The 23,169-nt window shown below is 49.0% G+C and overlaps 1 protein-coding gene across 7 annotated transcripts in view; it reads left to right on the top strand.

Annotated features, from left to right (window-relative positions):
* The window catches only part of EPHB2 (EPH receptor B2), a 129,630-nt gene that overhangs the window by 85,198 nt on the left and 21,263 nt on the right, over positions 1–23,169 (top strand). For all 7 annotated transcript variants that reach the window (XM_075721523.1, XM_075721526.1, XM_075721522.1 and 4 more), the window contains one exon: positions 19,917–20,041. In XM_075721523.1, the coding sequence (XP_075577638.1) occupies positions 19,917–20,041 (125 nt within the window). The remainder of the gene's footprint in view (positions 1–19,916; positions 20,042–23,169) is intronic.

Raw genomic sequence — 23,169 nt, 5'->3', positions numbered from 1 at the left:
GGGATGAGCCTGGGGAAGCGGTGATTACAGCCTTCCTCTGCCTTTGCTCTGGCTTGAGCAGCTAGCTGGGGTTCCATCTCAGGCAGAGCAGAGGACTGAATATGTGATGGGGTTGTGCTCCTGCCGCAGCTAGATGATAGCTGCCCTGCAAAGCACCCACTACACTGGCCTCTGGGGACCTCCCAGACCTGAAGAAAGCAAGCCAGAATCACCCTTGGTTTACCCAGGGATAAATGGACCGCTGTTGAGGGACCACCAAGTTGGTGCTTTTGGGACTGAGGAGAGATACCACGTCACCAGCAGCCTCTTTAACCTTCAGGTATCATAAATTCTTCAGCATCCCAGGAAAAAGCTGCTGTGAGACAGGAAGAAAATGATCCCTATAGAGCAGCTGGAGGGCAGGTACTGAGTGTGGCCGGAGGAGTGGCACTGGGGGGGTGTGATGGTATGGTGACCATTGTCCCAGAAGGGAAACTTGAGATCAAAGGAGGTGACACACCATTCACCTTCTTGTTCTCCCAGAGGAAGATGGCTGCAGTCATTACTGTTGTACCCCTCTCCAACGAGGTCTGGATTTCACTAACATTGGCCTTTACATCAACATAACTTATTTTGCTGTAGTGTTGTGGTAGTAGGACATTTGTCCTCAGGTAGACACAGGTGACGCGTAGCTTCTCTCAAGGAAAAATAAGAGGTAGTTAGACCAAGCTGAATGAATCACTCTTGCTGTGAGGTGGCTTTCCAGAATGTGGATCTTTTTTGTGGACACTTCTATATTCTTCATCATAATTTTTTGAACTACGCATTGTACGCAGTAGCAGATAAACTACTTTCCTTACTGGTCTCGCTGTTCCTTTTACACGTCCAAGTGTAAAGTGCTACTTCACTTGGCCATGCAGACAGCTCTTACCTCCCTGGTGGCTTCTGTCTTGGTCCCTTCACATGCTGCTTCCCTCAGTGCAGTCTCCCATTCTGCAAGCAAGACCTGCATTTTGGTTTCCAGACCCAAGCACAACCTTACAATCGTTTTCATGGGCTCAGCCATCAAGCCATGATCATTGCTCTGTACAGAAGTTGTCATTGCCAACACTGCCATTTTGGACACTTTATGAACGATTTGCCAGCAATGTTTCTATATTGTCTCCCAGATCTCTAATAATTTTAAGGAGCGGTGCTGCCTCCACTGTGCTGGACACAGTCCCCATTGAATGCCAGCCTTGTTTAAAACTGATTTCACGTGTTGCAGATGATGCTGATGCTGAGCCCAGTGCCTCACTCACTTTAAGTCTGTGCACTCTGCTGAACTCCTGAGTTCAGGAAAAAAAACAAGACAGTTTGACAAAAGCTACTTCCAAAAAGTCATGCTACCTTGCCTGATTTGGGCCATAGGATCCTATCAGGGTTTGTGGAAGGGACATCTGGTGTCTCTGATTCACCCTCCTGTTTGCAGCAGGACTATCACAGAATCACAGAATGGTTGGGGTTGGAAGGCACCTCTGGACATCATCTAGTCCAACTCCCCTGCTAAAGCAGGTTCACCTAGAGCAGGTTGCACAGGGTCATGTCCAGGCAGCTTCTGAATATCTTCAGAGAAGGAGACTTTACAAGCTTCTCTGGGCAGCCTTTTCCAGTGCTCTGTCACCCTCAAAGTAAAGAAATTTTTCCTCATATTCAGATGGAATTTCCTGTGTTTCAGTTTGTGCCCGGTGCTCCTTATCCTGTCACTGGGCACCACTGAAAAGAGCCTGGCCCCATCCTCCTGACACCTGCCCTTAAGATATTTGTAAGCGTTGATAAGATCCCCCCTCAGTCTCCTCTTCTCCAGACTAAACAGACCCAGCTCTCTCAGCCTTCTCTCATAAGAAAGATGCTCCAGTCCTCTAATCATCTTCATAGCCCTCCGCTGGACCCACTCTCTCCAGTAGTTCCTTGTCTTTCTTGAACTGGGGAGCCCAGAACTGGACACAGTCCTCCAGATGTGGCCTCACCAGGGCAGAGTAGAGGGAGAGGATAACCTCCCTCGGCCTTCTGACCACACTCTTCCTAATACACCCCAGGATACCACTGGCCTTCTGGGCCGCAAGGGCACATTGCTGGCTTATGGTTAACTTGTTAGCCACCAGGACTCCCAGGTCCTTCTCCACAGAGCTGCTTTCCAGCAGGTCAACCCCCAGCCTGTACTGGTGCATGGGGTTATTCCTCCCTAGGTGCAGGACCCTACAATTGCTTTTGTTGAACTTCATTAGTTTCCTCTCCGCCCAACTCTCTAGCCTGTCCAGGTCTCACTGAATGGCAGCACAGCCTTCTGGTGTATCAGCCACTCCTCCCAGTTTTGTGTCATCAGCAAACTTGCTGAGGGTATGCTCTGTCCCTTCATCCAGGTCACTGATGAATAAGTTGAACAACACTGGACCCAGTATCACCAAGAGTAGATCTGCTGTGGTTTTTTCTAGCTGAGTCTCAGAAAACTCCACCTCTCTGCTAACCTATCCCAGGACTATGTCACCCTCCTGGGAAAGATGCTTTTCATAATTTCCAGCCTGATTTGTGGTTTGTGCCCCTTGTCACATCACCTACCCCTGCTGGGAAGAGTGAGTTTCCACCCTGTTTTAATAGATCTGAGCAGTTGTAGCTGTGATTAAATTCGCCCTTAATGTCTTCATTAGCAGGCTCAGCCGGCACAGCTCTCTCCATGTCTTATAAGCCCTGTGCCCCAGGCTGCCTCAGTCACCCTTGGCTGGATCCTCTGCAGTTCATCCTGGACCCATGGCCTTGTGTTCTGCATTGGTCAAGTTGATGTTGGCCTTAGACTACCCAGGTTGATGCTGACCTTAGACTACCCAGGTTTACCCTTTGCATTTCAGTGTAACATTGTCATCTTTTCCATCTCACCAACAAAGCAATCAGCAGTCCAGACACCATGGTGCAGAGAGGAGCCCTGAGGGACAGGCCACCTCTCTTCTTAGGAGAAGGCTGGTCGAAAGAGAGCGGCCAGCACCAGTCCATGCTCGGAGGCGGTTTCCTGGACCTTTCTCTTCCAGTGAGTGTCCTAAAAAGACCAAAAGTGTTTAACGTCCAGAAGGGCACGTTTTGATAGAACAGTAGGTGTGATGCTTCCTTTTTCAAAGTGTAGAAAATTAGAAAGGACCAGGACCAGCAGAACAGAAATAAAAAGAGCTTGGAATAAACATCCCCTTCCTACCACCTGCTTGCTCCCTGGTCAGTCTTCAGCCAACTCAAACTTGCCCTTTCCAGCAAACTCTGCATGATCACCACTGTCTTCCTAGGAAATGTCTTCTGTCACCTCTGAGGCCAGGTTGTGTTTTCTCTCTGCTCTTCTCAGCAGGCTTCTTCTTGACCTTCAGCTCCATGCTGTACATCTCCCAACTCAACCTCCACTTGCCTGCCTATCACACCCTGCAGCTGAGTGGCACCTCTCCCCCAAAGCTCAGCAGCTCTCCAAGGAGGGAGATCCAGGACTTGCCATCTGACGCAGCTAGTACTGTCTTAAGGGACCGTGATGTGGCCAAAGAAAATAAGTCCATCGTGCAGAGACTGGGTGCCACCAAAAGCCTTTTCTCAGCCATGCCAGAACAAAAGATCTGTGCCAAGAGGATGGTTGAGAGCCATGCCAGCATCCCAAGAGGGAAGGTGCAGGAGGGAAGCCAGGGGTCAAGGAGCTGAGCATAGCCCAGCACTCGGGATAATGACACTTGACTAATTGAAAGCCATGCCAGGCGTCAACCCTCTTGCTGGTGACAACACGCAGCCCCTGCTTGCTAATTTGTGGCCATTCTTTGGAGAGGATTGGGGAGGGTAGGGAGTCTTGGTGCTGCGAGGATTTGCAGGCTCCGTCCGCACTGTGGGCAGGCTGAGTGGCCTGGGAAAGTTGCCGAGGGAAAGGGCTCCTCGGGCAGGGGAAGGGCACCTCTTGCTAACAGACTGTGGCTTCTGTGATCTGAGAACGGAGAATCCAGAGACAAATTAAAGACCTCCTAGTGATGGGGAAAAGAGAACATCCAGATTTTTTGAAATGTGTCCCTTTTGTGAGTGACTCTTGTGTCACACAGGATAAGAAGGGAGGATTAACTCTGATGTCAGAAGCTCTTGGCTGCAAACAGAGCCAAAAAGAGCCATAAATAGCTAATACAGTATGAATACCAGCTAGTGTGTGACAGAGGAAATGGATACACTTTTCTGATAAACCCATAAGGAGCAGCGTTCGCAGCAGCAGAGTTACTGGCACAATTTCTCTCTCTCTGTGGATCCAGATAACTTGCTATGATTATTTGCATTATTATTCTGGGTGGCATTTTACAGCAGTATGTCATGACATGGGTCCTTTGGCTGGGGAGATGTGCGGCTCACACCTGTGCACCAGGTTCATACCAGCCAGCATTAGGGTTTGAATTTCTGCTTTGTGGTGGCTATCACAGCCCAGGCGCTTGCATCCCAGCCAGGCAGTGTATTTTGGACAGGGCTGTCCTGACAAGACTCAGAAGTGCCTGTGAGCTCAAGGACAGCTGAATATTTCAATGGCCCAAAGCAAGCACATGGGCCACGGCTCTGCTCTGCTGTGAGTGTCCTGTGACTGGACTGAGTCCAGTCTGGTCCTTATGCAAAGGCTGGGGAGTTCAGCCGTGAGTGATGAAGCACAGGTGGGACAGATCCTGGGAAGTGCAAAGTACCAGAAGGGAGGATGTTTCCCTCACCTTCAACCAAAAAAAATCCCTTGTAGCCATGGTCCATGAACTTTACTGCCAAATGCAACAGGGAGCAAGGAGGAGTTGGGGAGGGGAAGGGTCAGGAGAGAGAGGAGTGGAGCCAGGGTAGCAGACAAGCTGAAGGTATAAGGTTGGTAGGGACTAGCACTTCTCACCAGCCATCCAGGTTGCTGTTTGCTTGTCACATTAGTTATGCTGCAGGTTAGGCAGAGAGAGGAGAACTGTATCACCTGGGGCACATGGACTTTTGCTTTTATCTTCTCACTTCCACTTTCCGTCAGAAGATTTGGCTGGCTTCCTCCTTCAGAGGGATGCACAGCAGTGGCCTATGCTCCTCTGGACACAGGCAGGGAGTCATGGCATCTCCTGTTCTCTCTCATGCTGCTCTCAGCCTTGCCGTGAGCTGGCTGCGGTCAGAAATTACTTGTCTGTGAAACAACAACCTGAGAAAGTGTGTGCAGAAATCCCCTTGAAGAGTTGGAATGAGCTTTCCAGACCTTAAAAGCTATGAATGTCTATTTCCTGTTGCCTTGCAATATAAAAGTAAAAGGCAGGAGATTGTATCATCCCAGTATCTTGGATCTCTCATCCAATCTCCCATCTATGGCAGGACTGCTGCCAGCACTACGTCAGGGCAGCCATGGCTTTGGATAGGCAATTACTGATAATCCCCAAAGGCAGAGATCTCCCCATGTTTCCAGTGACTTTTCCCAGAGCTGCACCGTCCCCCTTGTGAGGGAACTTTTCCTAATGTCCAACTTGAACCTCCCAAGCTATGATTGATGGCCGTTACTCTTTGTTATACCAAGTTTCAAAGGTTCAAACAAGAGATGTTTTAGATAAGCCTGCATATCAATTATCCTCACATTCAGTCCTGTCTTTGGATAAAGCATCTTTCAGAAAGGCAACCAGTCTTGACTTGAGACATCAAGAAACAGAGGGCCTATCAAGTCCTTGTACATGAGTCTGTGTAGCTTGTTCTTGATTTTTTTTCCAATTTTCTAAGGAAATGCAGTACACTCTGCCTGTCTGGACACCAGTAAAACATTTGATTTGGAAAACTACTAGTAAAGCTGGAAGTCTGTCCAGGAACTGCCTAAATGGGAGTCCACTACCACCCTAATCAGGAAGCATGAGGCTGAGCTGAGGTGACTAACTGAGGTCCGTGAGAAGTAGTCTCATGCATCTTGATGTTTCAAAATCTGGTAGGATATTTTCTGTGCGGAAAACTGACACACACATTGTTAGGACAGAGGAGGACTCTGATACCTCCAGAAAGACTGTGAGAGGTGGAATAACAGAATCAGGGTGAAATTCAACAATGGAAGACAGCTGAGGAGGATCTGGTGGCAGACAGTGGGAAGGGGACAACTCTCCAGTATAAAACCTTGTGGAAAAACAACATGTGCAAGACTGCACTGTATCAAGCAAAGTATGTTCACCAGCTGTAGTAAAGTCTCACTACCATTGCACAAAGCTTGGGTGGAGCTTCGTACTGTCATTATATGCACACCTGGCTACCCACATTCAAGAGAGCTGAACTGTGATGGTAGCAGGTAGAAAGAAAGGTTGATAAGGTCATCAGAACACAGGAGAGTCCGCATTACAGAGAGGAGACCAAAAAAGCACTGTGTGTTCAGCCTTGGTGAAGGGGATTTTTTTTGCTGCGTGTAATGGCATGCTGGTCTGGAGGGGCACCAGAAAGGTAGAACAGTTACTAAAGCAGAAGGATAAGAGCAGATGGTACAGAGTAGCTGGTGATAGCATTTAGGTGGAAGACCAGAAATCTCCTGAGCTGTGGAGCTGTCTCCCACGTGGAGGAGCTGGGGCAAAACCTGTTTGTGTGTGTGACAGAGCAAGCAGGAGTGTGTCTGCTGAGCTACTGTAGGACTATTCCTGAGGTCCCTTAAATCCCAGGTTTCTTCTTTTGGGGACTTCACTGGATGTGTTTCTATGACAATTTGGCCTGCTCCCAGGCTCCAAAATCTCCTGAAACCTTGAAATCCCCATGGCTGCTTTTCTTATCCAGCATTAACAGCCAGACCTTACCCTCCACGCGGATCCATGTGACCATCCAGGTTCTGCAGCCCCCCTTCTCTCCCTTCTTCTCTTTCCTTCATTGCCAGCTCCCACCTCCACCCTGGCCACCTTGTACACAGGGCCGTTGCCACAAAAACCTGATGCAGCTTGACATTTGCTGCCCTCCTCCTCTCACTTGGTGGCCCAGCCTGTTGCCTTTGCTGCATCCCCCCACTTGCAGCAGCCGGTGGTGAGTGCCCAGGAGGGACCCTGCCACGCCCAAGTCCCTTCTCCTGTGCCCACTGGAGACCATCTGCAGCCAGGGCTCCGAGATGGTAGGAGCTTTGCCAGCTGCTGGCTCTTCAGGACTCTTTCTGCTCCTGCCATGGGCATCTGGGGGCGTGTTGGCAAAGCAGGGTACAGGCTGCGCTGCTAGAGCTTTCCTAGCTCTTCTCCGCCCACTACCAGTTCTGTGGGCTTCTCCACCTGCTGACTCCCAGGCTTCCCTGTTGCATAAATTACTCTGTGAGTTTGAGGATCATTTTTCCCACACCTGCCTGGGACTTCAGAAACCTGTTCCAAAGCATCTGGAGCTGACTTTGGGCAAAAAACAAAAGTCCATCCATGATGGATGGGGTGGAAAGTCCCTTCTGGTGAACCAGCGCTTCCCCCTCTCCCCACAACATGCCACCGTCCCTGCTGCGTGTGAGTGCTGGGAGCTGATGGAGTGGCTCAGGAGCTCAGCTTTTGCTTACGTGTTCAGGAGGGGTGATTTATCTTCACTTCTGCACTTGGCAAACACAGCCCGCAGTGCTAATTGCCTTGCTTGCGCACAAGGCGCTGAGTGCCAGCACTCAGGCAGGTGGAGGAGCTGGAGGCAGGTAGGCAAGGCTGCAGACACATGGGAGGCCAGTTTCAGGGTCACAGTGCTTGAACAGCTGAACATACACTGGGGGGGTGGTGCTGCTCAGTAGTGCAATTATGTGGACCATAATAGATGGTTGTAGCAAATTGGGTTAATACAGCTGGCTAGCCAGTTGTACCTTGGTCCATCTCGGAGTCCCTGTGATTTCGTAGTCCCCTCTGTCTGCGTGTAAAATGATAAGCCTCTGTCTGACTCGGTTCAGGCAGGAAGATCCTCACTGTGCCTGTCTCACCACAGCCCGGTCCATGTTCATCACTGCCACCGGCCAGTGTGCAGGAGGCTGCTGCATTGGTAAGGCTGGGCAGGAAATGCTCTTTCCAAGAAAAAAAACTGATATTTCCAAAATTTCCCCATACACAGAGGGAGGCCAGCCTGGTGGAGTCTATCATGAAAGAGAGCAAGGGAACAAGTTCAGTCTCAAATTAGCAAGACCCAGTGGGTCCAAGGGGATGCCCTGCAGCAGGCATCATTCTTTCAAGAAATATTTCTCTGGTCTAAGTTTTCTGTGTTTGAAATGTCAAAATCATTATGCTCCTAAGAACAGTTTTGGTTGCAATTAATTAGCACTTTCTGGGAAAGTACCATTTCATTGAAAATCTGGGGGGTAAGTTGCAGGGACAGAGGGCTGACTCCTGCCAGCCTTTTGCTGATGACATCGCCTTGATCTGGAGTAGATGAGGTGTCCACGTGGAGAAGGGGCCAGGAGGTGGGGACGACCTTAGCGCCAAGTGACCCCAAACCTGCTCCAGTAGGCTGCATGATGGGATGCCGGGATCGTCTGGAACATCTCCTCTCAGTGCTGAGAACAAAGTCCTGCCCTTCTCTGCAGGCAGGATGGCAGCATGCAAATGAAGGCCATAAACTCAATTAAACAAAGAGCATAAAGACAGCCAAAAGCCTTCGTCTGCCTGGGCCAAGTCACTGGGCTTGTGGCATTAGGAACTGCTTTAAAGGCTGTAATCTACACCAAAGCCTTTGTTGATTCAAATGGGGCTGGAGCCAGGACCAGCTTTGGACTGCATTGCTGTGTTTTTAAGATTTTCCAGCATTTGTAGTTACAAACTCAAGAGGCTGGAGGCTGGGCCTGCTGGGAAATTTTCCAGACACTCAACACACACAAACAGCATGGGTACCAGCCTGATGGGGCCACCTTGCCAGAAACCTCGGAAACAAAATACTCACAGGCTGTGAAATACCAGTCTTCTAGAGCTCTAGCAAGTCCAGTGAATAGCCCAGACCTGAAGCTTCTGCTGCTTTCAGGGTGAATGTTGTTTATTAAAGAGCCCTAGTGCTGTCATCCCTGTAATGTTGTGTTGCTTTCCTCAGCTTTTGCTGGAGGTAGTTGATTTCAAAAGTATGTGGCTCCTGAACACACCATCACAGGGAAGGACACTGCAAAAGAAATTGGGTGGACAAACATTCTAGTAGTCCAAGCAATAATGAACCCTTTTAGCAGGAGAGAGTCACACACACAGAAGTGCTGGTGGAGGGCTTCTGGAGGTCTCCAGCCCAAGCTCCCATGCAGACCAGGGTCACCCAAGTCGCCACTGAGGGCACCTCATGAAAAGCTTCCCTTCCTCCCTTCTTCATCCAGGTATTCCTCACTGTGGTGTTTTCAGTGCTCATGTTGGAGGAAGGCATCCCAAATTCAAATCCATTTTCTAGAAGGGCCCATGGCATGAAAGCCTCCGATGCTTAAATGGTAGGAGAGAGCTTTACCTGAAGAAGCGAAAAATGGAGAAGGTTTTAACCAAAGAAGTCAATTTTCAGTTAGGTACCTAGATGCGTTTGGACTCTGAGCTGAGTAAGAGCACAAAGAACTGGGGCCCTGAGGTCAGTAATGAGACCTAGACTGGGGACAGCTGGACCACTGCACAGTGACAGTCACCTGCTGAGGACCATGTGGGACTGGGATGTCTTGGGGCAAGGAGGGAGGCCTGATGTGGATTAGGCATCCCTTGGGTGAGATTTTGGCACAAGACATCCAGGTCTGCAGGGAAGTGCGGAGTCAGTTGTCCTGGCTTTCCACTCTGCCTATACTTGAGAAGCAGAGGTCACCTAAGCCCCGTGTGCCTATTCCACCTGCCTGCAGCCTTGCACAGAGGCCCCTGCGTGCCTCTGCCATTTCAAACACTGTTTTTCGGGTGCTGCTGGAGCCTGGATCCCAGCCTAGATATCTCCAGGTCCTGTGGCTTCAAGGTCAGGGAAGCCCTTGCTGCATGACTGATCATAGCACCATCCTTGCCGCTGCACGGCATCACCCTGGAGCAAGTTTGTGGTTTTGTGCAAGGCTTGAAGTGCAGAAGGAGCTCTGGGACCTCCTGGGAGCCCTGTACTGAGGAATGCCCTGCTCTGGTCCCACGGGGGATCCTGTTACCCACATAGTTCCCATGTGCAGGAGCTACCTGGGTCACCTAGTGAAGCTGAGTCCCTGGGTAAAGGCAGTGGGAGAGAAGCTTACCCACTTACCCCAAGGTTTTCCAAGTTTCTCTCTTTGCCATGTTTTCAGGGCAGTTGCAGGCATCCACTGCCAGATGCTCTGTCAGTAACTTTCTCCCCCACATCTCCCCATTACTGCCCTGTCCCGTGGCCTCTGGACTAGCTGGTGCCTTGCAGCATCATGGTGCATTTCCCTGCCACTCTGTCTTTAGCTGGGGGTCACGCAGTTAATCCTGACCCTGGATCACAGCCGCTTCTGCATGCGGGTAATTGAAAATGCCAGAATTCCCTGCTGACCCTCCTATAATAAAAGCAGTTCCCTCCACCCCCCCCCCGCCCCCGTCTGGTAACCTGACACTCCAGGGACCAAAATCTGTCAGGAGGGCTCCAAGGAGATGCTGGAAAACTCCCAGCTGTTCACCTCTTTTTTTTCCCCTGGGCAATTTCAAAGTGTTGCTGGGGAGAGGCCACAGCCTGGGTTGGCTTTGCTCTCTCTCTGTCGTGTTTTCCAGAGCAAATGTTGACTCTGTCTGACATGACATGGGTTAGTGGTATTAAAGTGATCAGAGATAGGGGTTTTGCTGCCTGTAACCTGACTCTTTCAGCTAAGCCAGCAGAGGAATAGAGACACTTTGATTATACCGGAATCTTAATAGCGCTGACCCACTGGTAGGCAAGGAGTGGAAGGCTGAGCCTTGCAGGACTGGCAGGTGAAGGAGGTGGGGGGCTAGCTGCAAAATGGGGGGCAGATTGCAATTGGTAGCATTTCAAACGTGTATAAAGATCATGAAAGAGAAGCTGAGGAAAAATCCCGGTGTCCCCTGGCAGGCGGTCCAGAGGCTGGAGCCACACAGTCCTACCAAACATTCCCATCAAATGGCCAGGGAGCAATGCAGAAGATGCTGTCTGGGAACACTGAGACCCACGGCTGCTCCCTATAATGTTGCTCTGGCTGGTGGGAGTGTCTTGTCCAATTTTATTGCCTTTACAGCAGCAGTCCAGCTTCCCAACCTGTGCAGTGTGACCTTCCACAGCTTCACAGCAGCGCCAAGGCTCTAGAGGCTCTGAAGTGCTGTGGACATTATCTGGTGTGTAGCTGGAGGTGGGCTTGTTTCACAGCGTCACGTCACCAGGAGTCAGACCCTAGCAGTTGTGGTGGCCCAAGAGTCAGGACCTGACACAGAAAATTGGCTTCTGCTATCAAAGCCTATTAGAAATAGGATGCTTGTAGCCCTGATGGGTCCCTTGGGATGGGATGAACTAGCACGCATGAGGGACCAGATGGTGTCACAGTGTGTTGGGTTATGTTGCTCAATGTCTGCGAGGAAGATGCCTGCTTGTTTTCCTGTTAAGTGAGTCCTGATACACTCTCATGTCTTTATTCTTGGTCTCTGTGTACTGAAAAGGTAGAGGTAGGATAAGAGCAAGGTCACCTTAGGATATTGAAAAAGCAGGGCTGGGAGAAAGGTAACAGTGCCCAGATGGAAGCTCTTGCTGTCTGAATAAAAAAGGAAGGTGCCCCAGCAGATCTCCTGAGGACTCCTGGTCTTGTTTGGCCAGAATGAGAAAACCTGGTGTTATGGAGATGATTGGGGAAGAAAACATACGAGCTTCCTAAGAATGCCTCTAAACAGTACCACTCAGAGACATAAAACCAAGGAGGAAAACGGGACTGTTTATTTCTCATTCACCCAATACAATTCTTCATTGTGTGATGCCCTCCTGCTGCTTTTTGTCAGTTTATCGTAATGAATTGTCCTAAGCTTTACATAGCAGTTTCATCAATTACACTAATTTTGGATGCATCTAGGATCTCTCACCCCACTCCCAGCAGGACACGGGTGGTTATAGGAAATGCAGAAACAGGCTGGGTCCCGAGGCATTTGGTCCAACCCTGCATCAGCAGGGAGGTGCAAGGAGTGAAGGAAGCAGCAGTTATCTCCTCCCTTCACTGAGCTGGGGAGCACAGTTTAAAAAAACAGTGAAGGTGCACAGTGGAGAGGGAACAGCAGCTCCGCACAAGCTGTCTGCGGACTGGGCTGAGTCAGGGAAGTGTCATGTTGGACACACTCAGAGGAATATCAAACCTGAGCGAGGAGGTGGATGCTGTCTCTGTAGTTGAGACAGACAGTTACTGGCTACTGAAATCAGTTTTGAGGTTTATATTTCAAAAGGAGGTTAACAAATTGGAAAAGGTTCAGAAGAGAGTCGTCAGATTGATATGTGGGCTGATAAATCTGTGAAGTGCTCAAGAAACTGAATCTACTTAGAAAAGAAGATGAAGAGAAAATATTTTCATGATCTTTCAGTTCTTCTACAAGGACACAATTGTATTTGTAGACTCCTCCTTAATTTAGCTAGCAAAACCAGCAGTTGGAAGCTGAAGTCCATAAATTTCAACCTGAAAATAATATGTGCATTTTAGAACAGAGCAAGTAACCATGAAGAAAACCTCCCAAGAGGCACAGCAGGCTCATCATAATTTGCAGTCCTCAAAGAAAACTATATGTATGTCTATAACATACGCACAGGGTCAACCACAAGCGTTTCAGCTATATTTAACTCACTGCCTGGGTTCTGTTGCCAGTCTCATGCAGATGTTCAGACCTGGTTGTTACAGTAGCTTTTCCTAATTTTCTGCAAAATTGACATGTTCTTGTGCTGCCTCATCAAGCTGCCCCGGGTTTTGCGATCAGTGTGACCTTCTTTCAGGTATTGCTGCGATTAGAAAGTGCCTATTTCTCCTGGAAAACTCAGATTTCTTTCCTTCTTGTCTTCTTCCCTTTCCTTCTTGCCCTCAATCTTTTTTATCATTTTCAGCAGGCAAGCCAAAAAGAACTATTTGGTTTGGAAGTAAAATACTGGCTATAGCAAGCCTGAGGCTTAGCAATGCTACCAACATGCCTCTTTGTCTGTACCTGAGATCAAGCAAATCTTTAGTTAAAGAATCCAAAGCCTCTTGTGGAGGGATCAGCAACGGTTAAGCTGCCTCTGCTGTGATGGATCTGTGCCACCTGGGGTTTCAGTTTCTCTTAGCAGAGACTTAAGTAGCCCCTGAGGCTGATGGGCATGGAGCTCTCTGGTTCCTTGCCCACAGAGGTATTAGCTTGCATGTCACAGCATCCTCACAGAGCAACTCCATCAGAGGGAAACCCGGACATGTTTTCAGGCAAGGATGTAAGCCTGTAAAGAGAGATTCACAGTCACAAGTAGGTTAAAATAGGATCCATTTCCTGAACAAATCACCATTTCTTAATTATCTGAAAGTATATGCTGAGCTATGAGAAGCTGCTGCCTCTTGCCCTCAGGAGTAGCTGCCCTGCCTCCATCTGCCTGGCTGCATGCTTGTTGCAGAGCTGCGAGAGAGTCTCTGCCCCATTCACCATCCTCAGGGGCTGGCATGGAGATTTTTTCCTGATTCACACATCCGTCAGCAGTTACTGCAGGTCGGGAAGCAGAGCCAAAGCACCGTCACACACTCCAGATACTGTTCTGTAAGACAGGGAGGCTCTGCTGGTGTGCCTGTTAGGGATTGTTAGCAAAAGCTGGAGTGACTTCAGTTTCATAATCAGGACCCAGACCAAAACTTTTGGTGTCGTCTTGGTTTTTTGTTTGGTTTTTTTTTTTTTCTTTAGAAGACATGCTTTTTAAAATGCTGAATGTGCCTCAGCTAGAGTGACTGGGAGGCAGGGCATGGTGGGGCTTATTTACAGGAACGTGGCAGAAAAAGATTGTGCTTTATGACCAAAAACTGTCATTTTATTTCTGGAGCTAATCAAAAAAGACTAAAGGGTACTAATACAGAGAGACTGATAACTAGGGAAGCCCCGTCCTTGGAGGTTTAAAGATTCAGCTAACAAAGCTCCACCTTCCCTGATCTGGTGTTGGGGATCATCATATGGCAGGTGGGTCGGACCAGAGACTCCAGGGATCCGATCCTACTAACCCTTCTGGGATTTGGTGCTATTGGGAACTGAAGGGTACAGTGGGAGAAGAGGGCTCAATCAGCAGGCGAATGTCTCCCCTGTTAGCCTTCACGGCTCCACTCTGTGCTTGGTGTGGAGGTACCTGAGCCTCTTGGTTCATCCCTTTCCCCAGAACAGTCCCTTGAGCTTCAGCTAGACATGAATAAGGTGCCTAAGCTGATTACCTAGGCCAGAAACACTGACCTGGGAGAAGCCAGAGCACCATGGTGCCTAGGTTACGTCTGTCTCACTGTTAGACTTAGTCCACAACATGGCTCTGGTACAAAGCAGACAGAAGAGGACAGGATGCCTTTCCTTGCCTGTTACCCTTTTGCTAGATGAGAGCAGAGCATTTGTTCAGGATGTCTATCAGACCCACCTTGACACTGGCAAGACCAATCTCAGGGTACATGTGAGGCATTGTTTTCCATGCTGTTGAAGCCGCTGCACTGCTTTTGGGAAGGTTAAATACTCAACGGGCTGAAAAGCCATGTGGCTCTGGTGCTTCTCTTGCCAAATCCCATTGTGACTATATGTTTCTGCCCCAGTAGATGTTTGAGTTTTCCTGCAAGACAGTCAGTCAAGCAGGACATAAGATCCCAATCTTTCCATGAAATCATCTGAATACACTGTGCAGTGGGATTTGAAACCTTCTTGCCTGGACATGTCCACCTTGTGGCATTGAGCCAGCATGGTTTGTGAGGATACTGCTGTTTTAGGTGTCATTACAACCTTGGCAAAACTCAGTGGTTATACCTGTGTGTCCTTTGGGGAGGTCATGGGTATGCGGCTCTGCTGGCAAGACCTGAAGGTGGGGTACATCTTGAGCCCCACCCTTCCCATTTGTCTCCAGTAGCTGAGCTTAGGCAGCTTCTTGCACCCTGTGTGGGCCATAGAAAAGCCAGACAAGAAGAGCTGTCAACAACCCCAGAGATTTATCCTGCAGAGCTGCCCCCGAGCCAGGGAAGTCTGCTCAGCTCCTGGTGGATTAAGGTAAACTGCGGAAACCCCAAGTGTGAGCCTAGACAAAGGTCTGGCTGTGATCAGTGTTGTGTGGCCATGTGGAGGCTTGGGGTGATGACCATGGAAGCATCCCTCGCATCCCCCTGGTGCTTCTGCCCCAGAGGGGTCATCACATGAGAGATGTCAGCTGCCTCCCCTCCCCGTGTGCTGCAGATTTTCTTGCAGCAGGGGACAGGTCATCTGCCTTTTTACATCAGTGGATTTTCATTAAGCTTGTTTTACACTCCAGTGGTGGTTTTGGCTTGGTTTATTTCTCCAGCAATTTGGAGAAGCCACAGGGCTCCACTAAGAAGAATCCAAAGAATCTGAGGCCATCCCAGATAAAGAGGATGTAGAAAAGTGCCTTTCAAGGACTCAGATGATTCATTTTGCCTCCAAGTGACATGGGGTTCCAGTCATGAAAAGTAAGTTTCTCTGCTATGGAAATGAAGCTCTGTTTATTTTTTGCATCATTGCTGCACACATGCACCTGGAGACACCATCAGGATAAAGCTGCCTCTGCTTACACATTCATGGGGGTGACATCTCAAAGTGATAGTGGTTCTGAGAGCTAGGATGCTCCAAATCTGATCTCCTTTATGTGTCACAGGGCAGGTCCCTTTTCCAGCATCCATTTTCCCTGTGCACAGTAATTCAAAGACCTTCCAGGAGTAAGAGACAACCAGGCGAGCCAACAGCCAAGGGAATGTCTTTAGCACTGGGCACCTTGTGCCACTGGGCAATTGTCACCAATTTAGTGACCATTTCCAACCTGGAAATGAAAAAAAGACCATTTTTCCAACCTGGACATGGTCCCTAAACCTCTGTTTCTTTTGTCAAAAGGGAACAAAGAGGAGTCATGGTTCGTGGAACAAGGTGGCCAATCCCACAGGGCCAGGTTAAATGCTGCCAGCAGATCTTTAGCATTAGCAGCCCAGCTGTACTCTGAGCAGCCCTGGAAAGGGCTTGGCACAAAGCAGGCTGGAAGAACAAAGCTGGGGTTTTTTAATTATTTTGTTCCTTTTTGCAGTTTCTTAAATCTTTGCTTTGAAATACTCAGAAACCCAATGAAGGGAAGCTATGTATAGTTTGTTCAGAAACAACAGTTCAGGAAAGTCAGCTTAGATATTCTGAGACTTTTACCATCTTTGCTCAGCTGAGTTCATCACATGTCAGAAACTGTGTATCTCGCACAGTCTTTTCTGTTGTGTTTGTTACTTCACCATGTCCTGTGGCAGAAAAACTCTTTCTACATTGTAGTTCAGGCTGGTCACAAAGTTCTTGATGCTTCTGTCAGAGCTGGAGCACACCTTGTGTTGAGAGTATCACCAGGTAACACTATTCCAGATTAGATGCTCTTTGTGTTCATTTTAACTGTTCTCATCTCCTTCCTTTTTAGCTATTATATTACATGCATTAAATACTGCTGGGGGACCAAGCTCCTAAGCACAGTCTCTGCCTCTGAAACGGCTCAGTAAAATTAGATAAGACAGGCAGGGAATGAAAACGAGACAGGATGACTAGCCTCATTTTCCAGGTAGAAAATGGCAGTGCAGAGGGATAATGTGGAATTGTACAAGGTCTTCCATGTGGACTTAGGGGCAGAGCAGAGAGCTGCCACCAGGACATTCCAGCCTTGGAAGTGGTGAAGAGTCAGAAACTCATGAGTCTTCACTAGCTTTGCCTCCAGGGGACAAGAGCTGCCAGATACCAGCTGCCTGAGCGTTTGTGTCACTATCCGGCTAGAAGCTTTTCCTTCTGACTAGACTTCAGAAAGTCACTCTGAGGTCTGTCTGACTCCACTAAACTGTTTTTAAACTCAGACATCCAGTCCCAGCCCATCCCTTATTCACAGAGTTGGGAGCCTCTCTCTGCACAAGCTGTTGCCCTCACTTGTGGTGAAGATGTGTGATGAGGACCATGTTTTGTAGCATTACAGCGTGTTGCACTCTATTAGCAAGAGCACAGGCAAAAAATTGAGGACAGTGATTGTTCCCATGCACTCAGCACTCATGAGACAACATCTGGGGTACTGTGTCCATCTTGGGGCTCCCCAGTACTACAGAGACATCAGCAAACTGGAGCAGGTCCAGCAGGAGGATCACTAGGATGGGCCAGGGGCTGGAGCACAAGACATATGAGGATAGCTGAGAGAGCCGGGTTTGGTCAGTCTGGAGAGGAGGAGGCTGAGGGGCATCTAGCTACAGTCTTCCACTTCAAAAGGGAGTTTAAAGAGAAGTCAGAGCCAAGCTCTTCCCAGAGGTGTGCAGTGACAGGACAGTAGTAGTGGCCACAAGGTGCAATGAGGGAAGTTCCAATGGGATGCAAGGAAAACCTTCTTCCCCACAAGATTGAGGAAGCTGGGTACTGGTGCTCCGAGAGCCTGCGAGATCCCCATCCCTGAACATATTCAGATCTCAACTGGACGCAGTCTTGAGCAAAGTGATCTGACTTTGAAATTACTCTGCAAGCCAGTTGGACTAGAAACCTCCAGAGGTCACTTCTGACCTAAAGTTTTCTGTGATTTTATTATTGTGCATTTCCCTGATGTCTGTGATAACAAGCGCAGTTACTGAGAAGACACAATGATGGAGGTTCCTGCCTATCCAGAGACACTCCTTTGCCCCAGGTGTAGGAAAAGCGCTGAAGTTGCTGTAGTCATTCACCTCACCTGCCTCCTCCTCAGCATACAGTGTATTTGCCTCATTAAGTCTTATTTCTTATTAGATGAGCCCCACCTCATCCATTTGGTTCTTTTTTCTGAGCCAGATGAGGGCAGGTTCACACAGTACACAGCTGCCTGGGCCATGGCTGGTCACAAATGATTCACACATGCATGGAAGTGGGAGAAGAGGATCCCAGGGACCTCACTCCTGTCCTGGAATAGCCTGTATGAATGTGGGTTCCCAGAGCATGTGCAGCTCAGATGTGCCAGAGAGACCACAGGCTGTGTACTCATCTCAGTGCAGTCCCAATCCGGGCTGCAAGGTCATCTGTAGCTTGGTCACATCTTCCTTCCAAGGCCTTTCTCCACAGAGGGAGAAATGTTTGTCTTGGAGATTGCTGATGTCCTATGAAATCTGTGTCAATGAGGAAGCAGCAAGCTCTGGCAAGAGTTGACAGGCTCCAGAAACATACCCTGTGTTTTATCTTAACACCAGCATGAGAAACTAATCCCAGGAGTTTGCAAATATGGGCCCTGAAGCAATGGGACTGGGACATCAAGGCAGGAGGGAAGCAGTGCTGTATGCAACAGAGCAAGGGAAGTTCTGAGACGATACAAGTTCTGGTCCAAGTAGAGCAGTCCTACCATTGCCGTGTCTGCAGTCCTTGGCTGGCATGGTTTCTGTTGCTGCTCGCGGTGCCAAGGGAAACCAGACTGGAGATGCGTGAGAGGTGCTTTGCTTTATGTGCCTCTCCTCCAAGCTGTTTCTCAGACCTGTCAAATGAGTTGTTTTTCCATGAAATATTGAAAGGGTTGGACCTGGTAAAAGCCCTTCTGAGTGCAAGCCTCTCTGCATCCATTTGTAACCAGGCCTGGCATGCAAGTGATGGGGAAGCTTTCTTGCTACCACTTTCCAGTCCTCTCCCACCCCTGAGGCTTCCCCTCTGCCCTGAAGCTGCTGAAGCAGTGAGTCTGTGCTGGCAGGCATGCCAGGGCTAACGCTGTGCTGGAGTTAGCACTCTCGAAGGCTGGGCTGGTGCTGGGTGAGGTCTGGGTGGCCTCCAGACTGACATCCATGGAGGCTGTGTTGGCAGTGCTGTCAGCAAGTTGGGCACAGGGTGGGCAAGGACACATGCTTGGCTCACCGGTCTCAGATGCAGTGAAGAGGAGGCAGCACAAACATCTGTGTCACCCCTCCAGCAATGGTGAGGGGCTGTAGGCTGATACCTACAATGGTGTGGCATCTCTGCTGTCAATACCTGAGCCAACTGGATTAAAAGCAGTCCAGGCTGCTTGCTCACCTGCCCCGGTCCACAGCAAGCAGGATCAGACCTGGTCGGTTTCCCAGGGAGGTGGCAGCTCCGTGCGTGGTCCCTGCCCCATGGACTTGTTAGCACAGATCCCTGGAGGACAGTTTTCCCATGGCATGGCACAGGCTGAGACTGCGCTGTTCCTACCTGGCCATGTGTCAAGCCACACAGGCAACGCAGTGCAGCACAAGGGGTGGACAGCTGGCTGGGTTGTCTGAGGAGCTGCTGGAAGGTCCCATTGTGCTCAGTGGGACAAGTGGCGTCTGTGTGTGTGCTATTTCCAGGGCACTCTGACGAGGCGGGCGACTCACCATTGTCAGCATGTCAGGTCAGGTTTGCGTTGCATGCTCAGGCTGCTGTATGCACCTCCCTTGATTAGCATGTGCAACTTGCAGACCCAGCACACCAAGGCAGGAGCTGCTTGCTTCCTGCATCTGCCTATGCCTTATAAAGCTTCTCTGTGCAAATGTCAAAGCACAAAATCCCATATTTCCCCATGGCAGGCAGGGAGGATTGCATGTTGCTGGGCTGGTAGTGCTTTTTCCAGGGGAACAAGGCTGTGTTTGCTCCAACCCTGGGCTCATTTTGCCTGGGAATCATCTGTTTTCCTGCCCGAGACACTGCTCTATATGTTTTCTAATTACAAACTCTTAGTGAGCAGTGGAAACATTTTGTTCTCCCCTAACTGCTCTCTACAAACAAAAGCAAAAGCCGTGATGTCCTGACCCCTGGACAGCCCTGCCACTGCTGGAAGTGAATTCAGTAGCTCCAAATAGCAATAATAGACCTGCCTGCCTCCAGCCAGGGGATGCAGGTCCTGCCCATGCAGGCATCTGACTGAGGCTTCTCTCTTGCTCTCTCTTCCAGCTCCTTCAGCTGTGTCCATCATGCACCAGGTCAGCCGCACTGTGGACAGCATTACCCTCTCATGGTCTCAGCCTGACCAACCCAACGGAGTCATCCTGGATTATGAACTGCAATATTATGAGAAGGTACTGCGGGACCTTGGCAGGGTTCAGCCGCAGGCTTTTGGGAGAGGAGGTGGTGCAAAGCTTCATGTGAGAGCATAAGACTGGCTACAGCAGTTGGTTGATCAACAAGGTTCTCTTGCTGTGGTTGGCCATATGGGTGGCAGTGGCTGTCAACCCTTTGGAGCCCGGTGGTGGTTCTAGTGACCCTGCATAGACACTGCAAGTGTGGAAAATCTGCTGGTCTTTCAGGAGGAGCTTCTCCTCCCTTCACCTCTCCAGCACTTGTGGCAGGTGGACCCATTGCAGGGAGAGCTGGGTAGCCAGAGTCCAGGGTCTAATTTTTCCCTTTCCCCTACTGGCGCATTAGTGCGGAATGGGAATGGTAGGGATGTCACAGAGCATCTAGTCCCAGGTTGGACCACACTAGCTGAGTGTCCGGTCTTTGAGATTTTTGTCAGTGCATTTACATCAAAGGTGGGTTTGGCATCTGTGTGCAGCAGCCTGAACCCCTTTACCCGAGTGTTGTATCAGGGAAAAGCTGTCCCATGCTCCCGTGGAGGGTAGATACTGCACTATGGAGTCAGGGGAGGCTGATGTGAAGGGGTCCCGCAGCTCTGGCTCTTTCATCCCTGAGGAACATGCCCCTTCCACCTCCTTGCTGCCCAGGCAAGCAGAGGGACTGAAAGCCAGGTCTGTGCCAGGGTGTCCATCCCATGGGGCTGGAGTTGTGTGGCTTCTGTGAGATCTGAAGACCATGTTGATGTTGGTCCCAGGACCTGCCAAGCTCTGCCTGGCTGGTGAACTTTCTCTGTGCTACCCCGGGGAGGTGGGGAGCAGGAGATTTCTCCTTCCAGGAATCTGCCCCCCTACACAAGAGCTTATAAACTATACATTAAAAATTGCAAACTAACTAATTAAAAAGCTTTATGATTAAATGGAACTGAAAATATTTTTCCCAGCAGTTGCCGGAAGAAATTATTAATCCCCCCACTGCCTGCCTGTGACCTATTTTCTCATCACCAAGAGCCAGAGGGAGAACAGGGAGGGGGGGAGCTTCTTTGTAAGCTGTTAAATAGGTCCTGACCTATATTGCATAAATCACAGGCATTTATTTGACCCTTGGAAATGATCCCTGAATACGTAGCAAGATGGCTGAGTAGGTAACAAGACAGATCTGGAAAGCAAGAGGGGTCCTTTCCCTGGGGACCCTTGAAGTAGAGATAGAAAATCTTGGGGATTTCATTCTCCTCCTCGTACTTTTTCTTAATCTCTACCCCTCTTTCTTTTTTCCCCCTCCCCTTTGTTTTCTGGGAGAGGCTGTAAATAAAGGGAATTTCTGTCTAAAGGGGAAGGAAGCTGCTACTTGTGGCCGGTCTTTGCAGCCAACCACAAGGTGAACGTTTGCTTGCCCCATCATCAGAGCTTAGGGCACAGCATGTCCCTGATCATGGGTACAAGTGACCCAAGCCATGCTCAGGCAATGCTTTTCATGGCAGCAGGCTCTCAGGTGGAGCACTAGCCCTGGCAGAGAGGACAATGCAAGCAGCCCCACGTGCTGGTGCTGAGGCGTTCTCTGTCCTGATATTTGAAACTCATGGTATATTTTTTTTGCTCAAGCAAAGCAAGAAGAAAGGCAAGTCTTTATCTCCTCTTTAACCAAGATGTATGTCATCCTTAGAAAGGGATCATAGAATGATAGAATCATAGAATGGTTTCGGTTGGAAGGGACCTTTAAAGGTGATGACCTGCAGGTCCAACCTCCTGCAATGAGCAGGGACATCTTCAGCTAGATCAGGTTGCTCAGAGCCATGTCCAACCTGACCTTGAATGTTTCCAGGGATGGGGGCACCTACTACCTTTCTGGGCAACCTGTTCCAGTGTTTCACCACCCTCATTGTAAAAAATGTCTTCCTTATATCTAGTCTGAATCTACCCTCTTCTAGTTTAAAACCATTACCCCTTGTCCTATCGCTACAGGCCCTGCTAAAAAGTCTGTCCTCAGCTTTCTTATAAGCCCCCTTTAAGTACTGAAAGGCCACAATAAGGTCTCCCCACAGCCTTCTTGTCTCCAGGCTGAACAACCCCAACTGTCTCAGCCTTTACTCATAGGAGAGGTGTTCCAGCCCTCTGATAATTTTTGTGGCCCTCCTCTGGCCCTGCTCCAACAGGTCCATGTCTGTCTTGTACTGAGGACTCCAGAGCTGGATGCAGTACTCAAGGTGGAGTCTCACAAGAGTGGAGTAGAGGGGCAGAATCATTTGAAACTCTTGGTATATTTTTTTGCTGGTGCCTTGGTTGAAGAAGAAAGGCATGTCTTTATCTCCTCCCCAACCAAGTGGTATGTCATTCTCAGAAAGGGATCATTGGGTCAGAAAGGGATCATTGGGTCAAAACTTAGTCTCACAGCAAGCAAACCTCAGAGGATTTGGAAACAGATTAAAAAAGAGGTGGAATAACCAAAAGCTAGAGGTAGGATATGGCCAATGGCAGTGGATTTGTCTCTCTCCAAACTCCTCTGTGTGTGTTAGCCTTTACTCCGAAGTTCCAGTTGCACACTCAAGGTCTGATCCATCAGTAGTCAAGCCAAGGTCTTCATATGCTTCAACTGCTCAAGAGCCCTCTGCATTTTCAACAATGCAATGGTACTATATCCTTCTCTGCCTGCTTGGCAGACCTGAATCTCATGTTAGTCTAGCTGTTGCAGTGCTGAGTTTTGCAATTGAAAGCCGTTTACTTGATCCCTGGGAACAGTCCCAAAATGCATAGCTTTGGATATGCTGTGCTCTTCCCCTGCTTCCCATCAATGCTGCAATTTGAATGGAGTGTGTGACACATCCCAGGTGTGTTCTCACTCAACTGCCAGTCTGTACAGAGGTGATTTTCTTCCAAAACCTTTCATTGCAAACTGTCCCATGTGCTTCTGAATGCTCAGAAAATATCTCTGGAGCTAGTTAAGTTATTTCTAGTGGAATTTTTTTACCCAGTAGAAAATTATATTTTATTAGCATGAAAACAGTTCAAATGTAAGAATAGCAGCATATGCATCTTGTATAAAAAGTGTTTTGGCTCTTCATTTTGAATTGATTCTCTTCTATATAAAGACATAAATTAAATTAAAAAAAATTAGAATAAGTGTTTTAGCATTAACA

This window comes from Pelecanus crispus, chromosome 15, assembly GCF_030463565.1.
Source record: "Pelecanus crispus isolate bPelCri1 chromosome 15, bPelCri1.pri, whole genome shotgun sequence".
In the NCBI taxonomy this organism is placed as follows: Eukaryota; Metazoa; Chordata; class Aves; order Pelecaniformes; family Pelecanidae; genus Pelecanus; species Pelecanus crispus.
The sequence above is the reverse complement of the archived record's forward strand: the minus strand, read 5'-3'. Positions and strand labels throughout refer to the sequence as shown.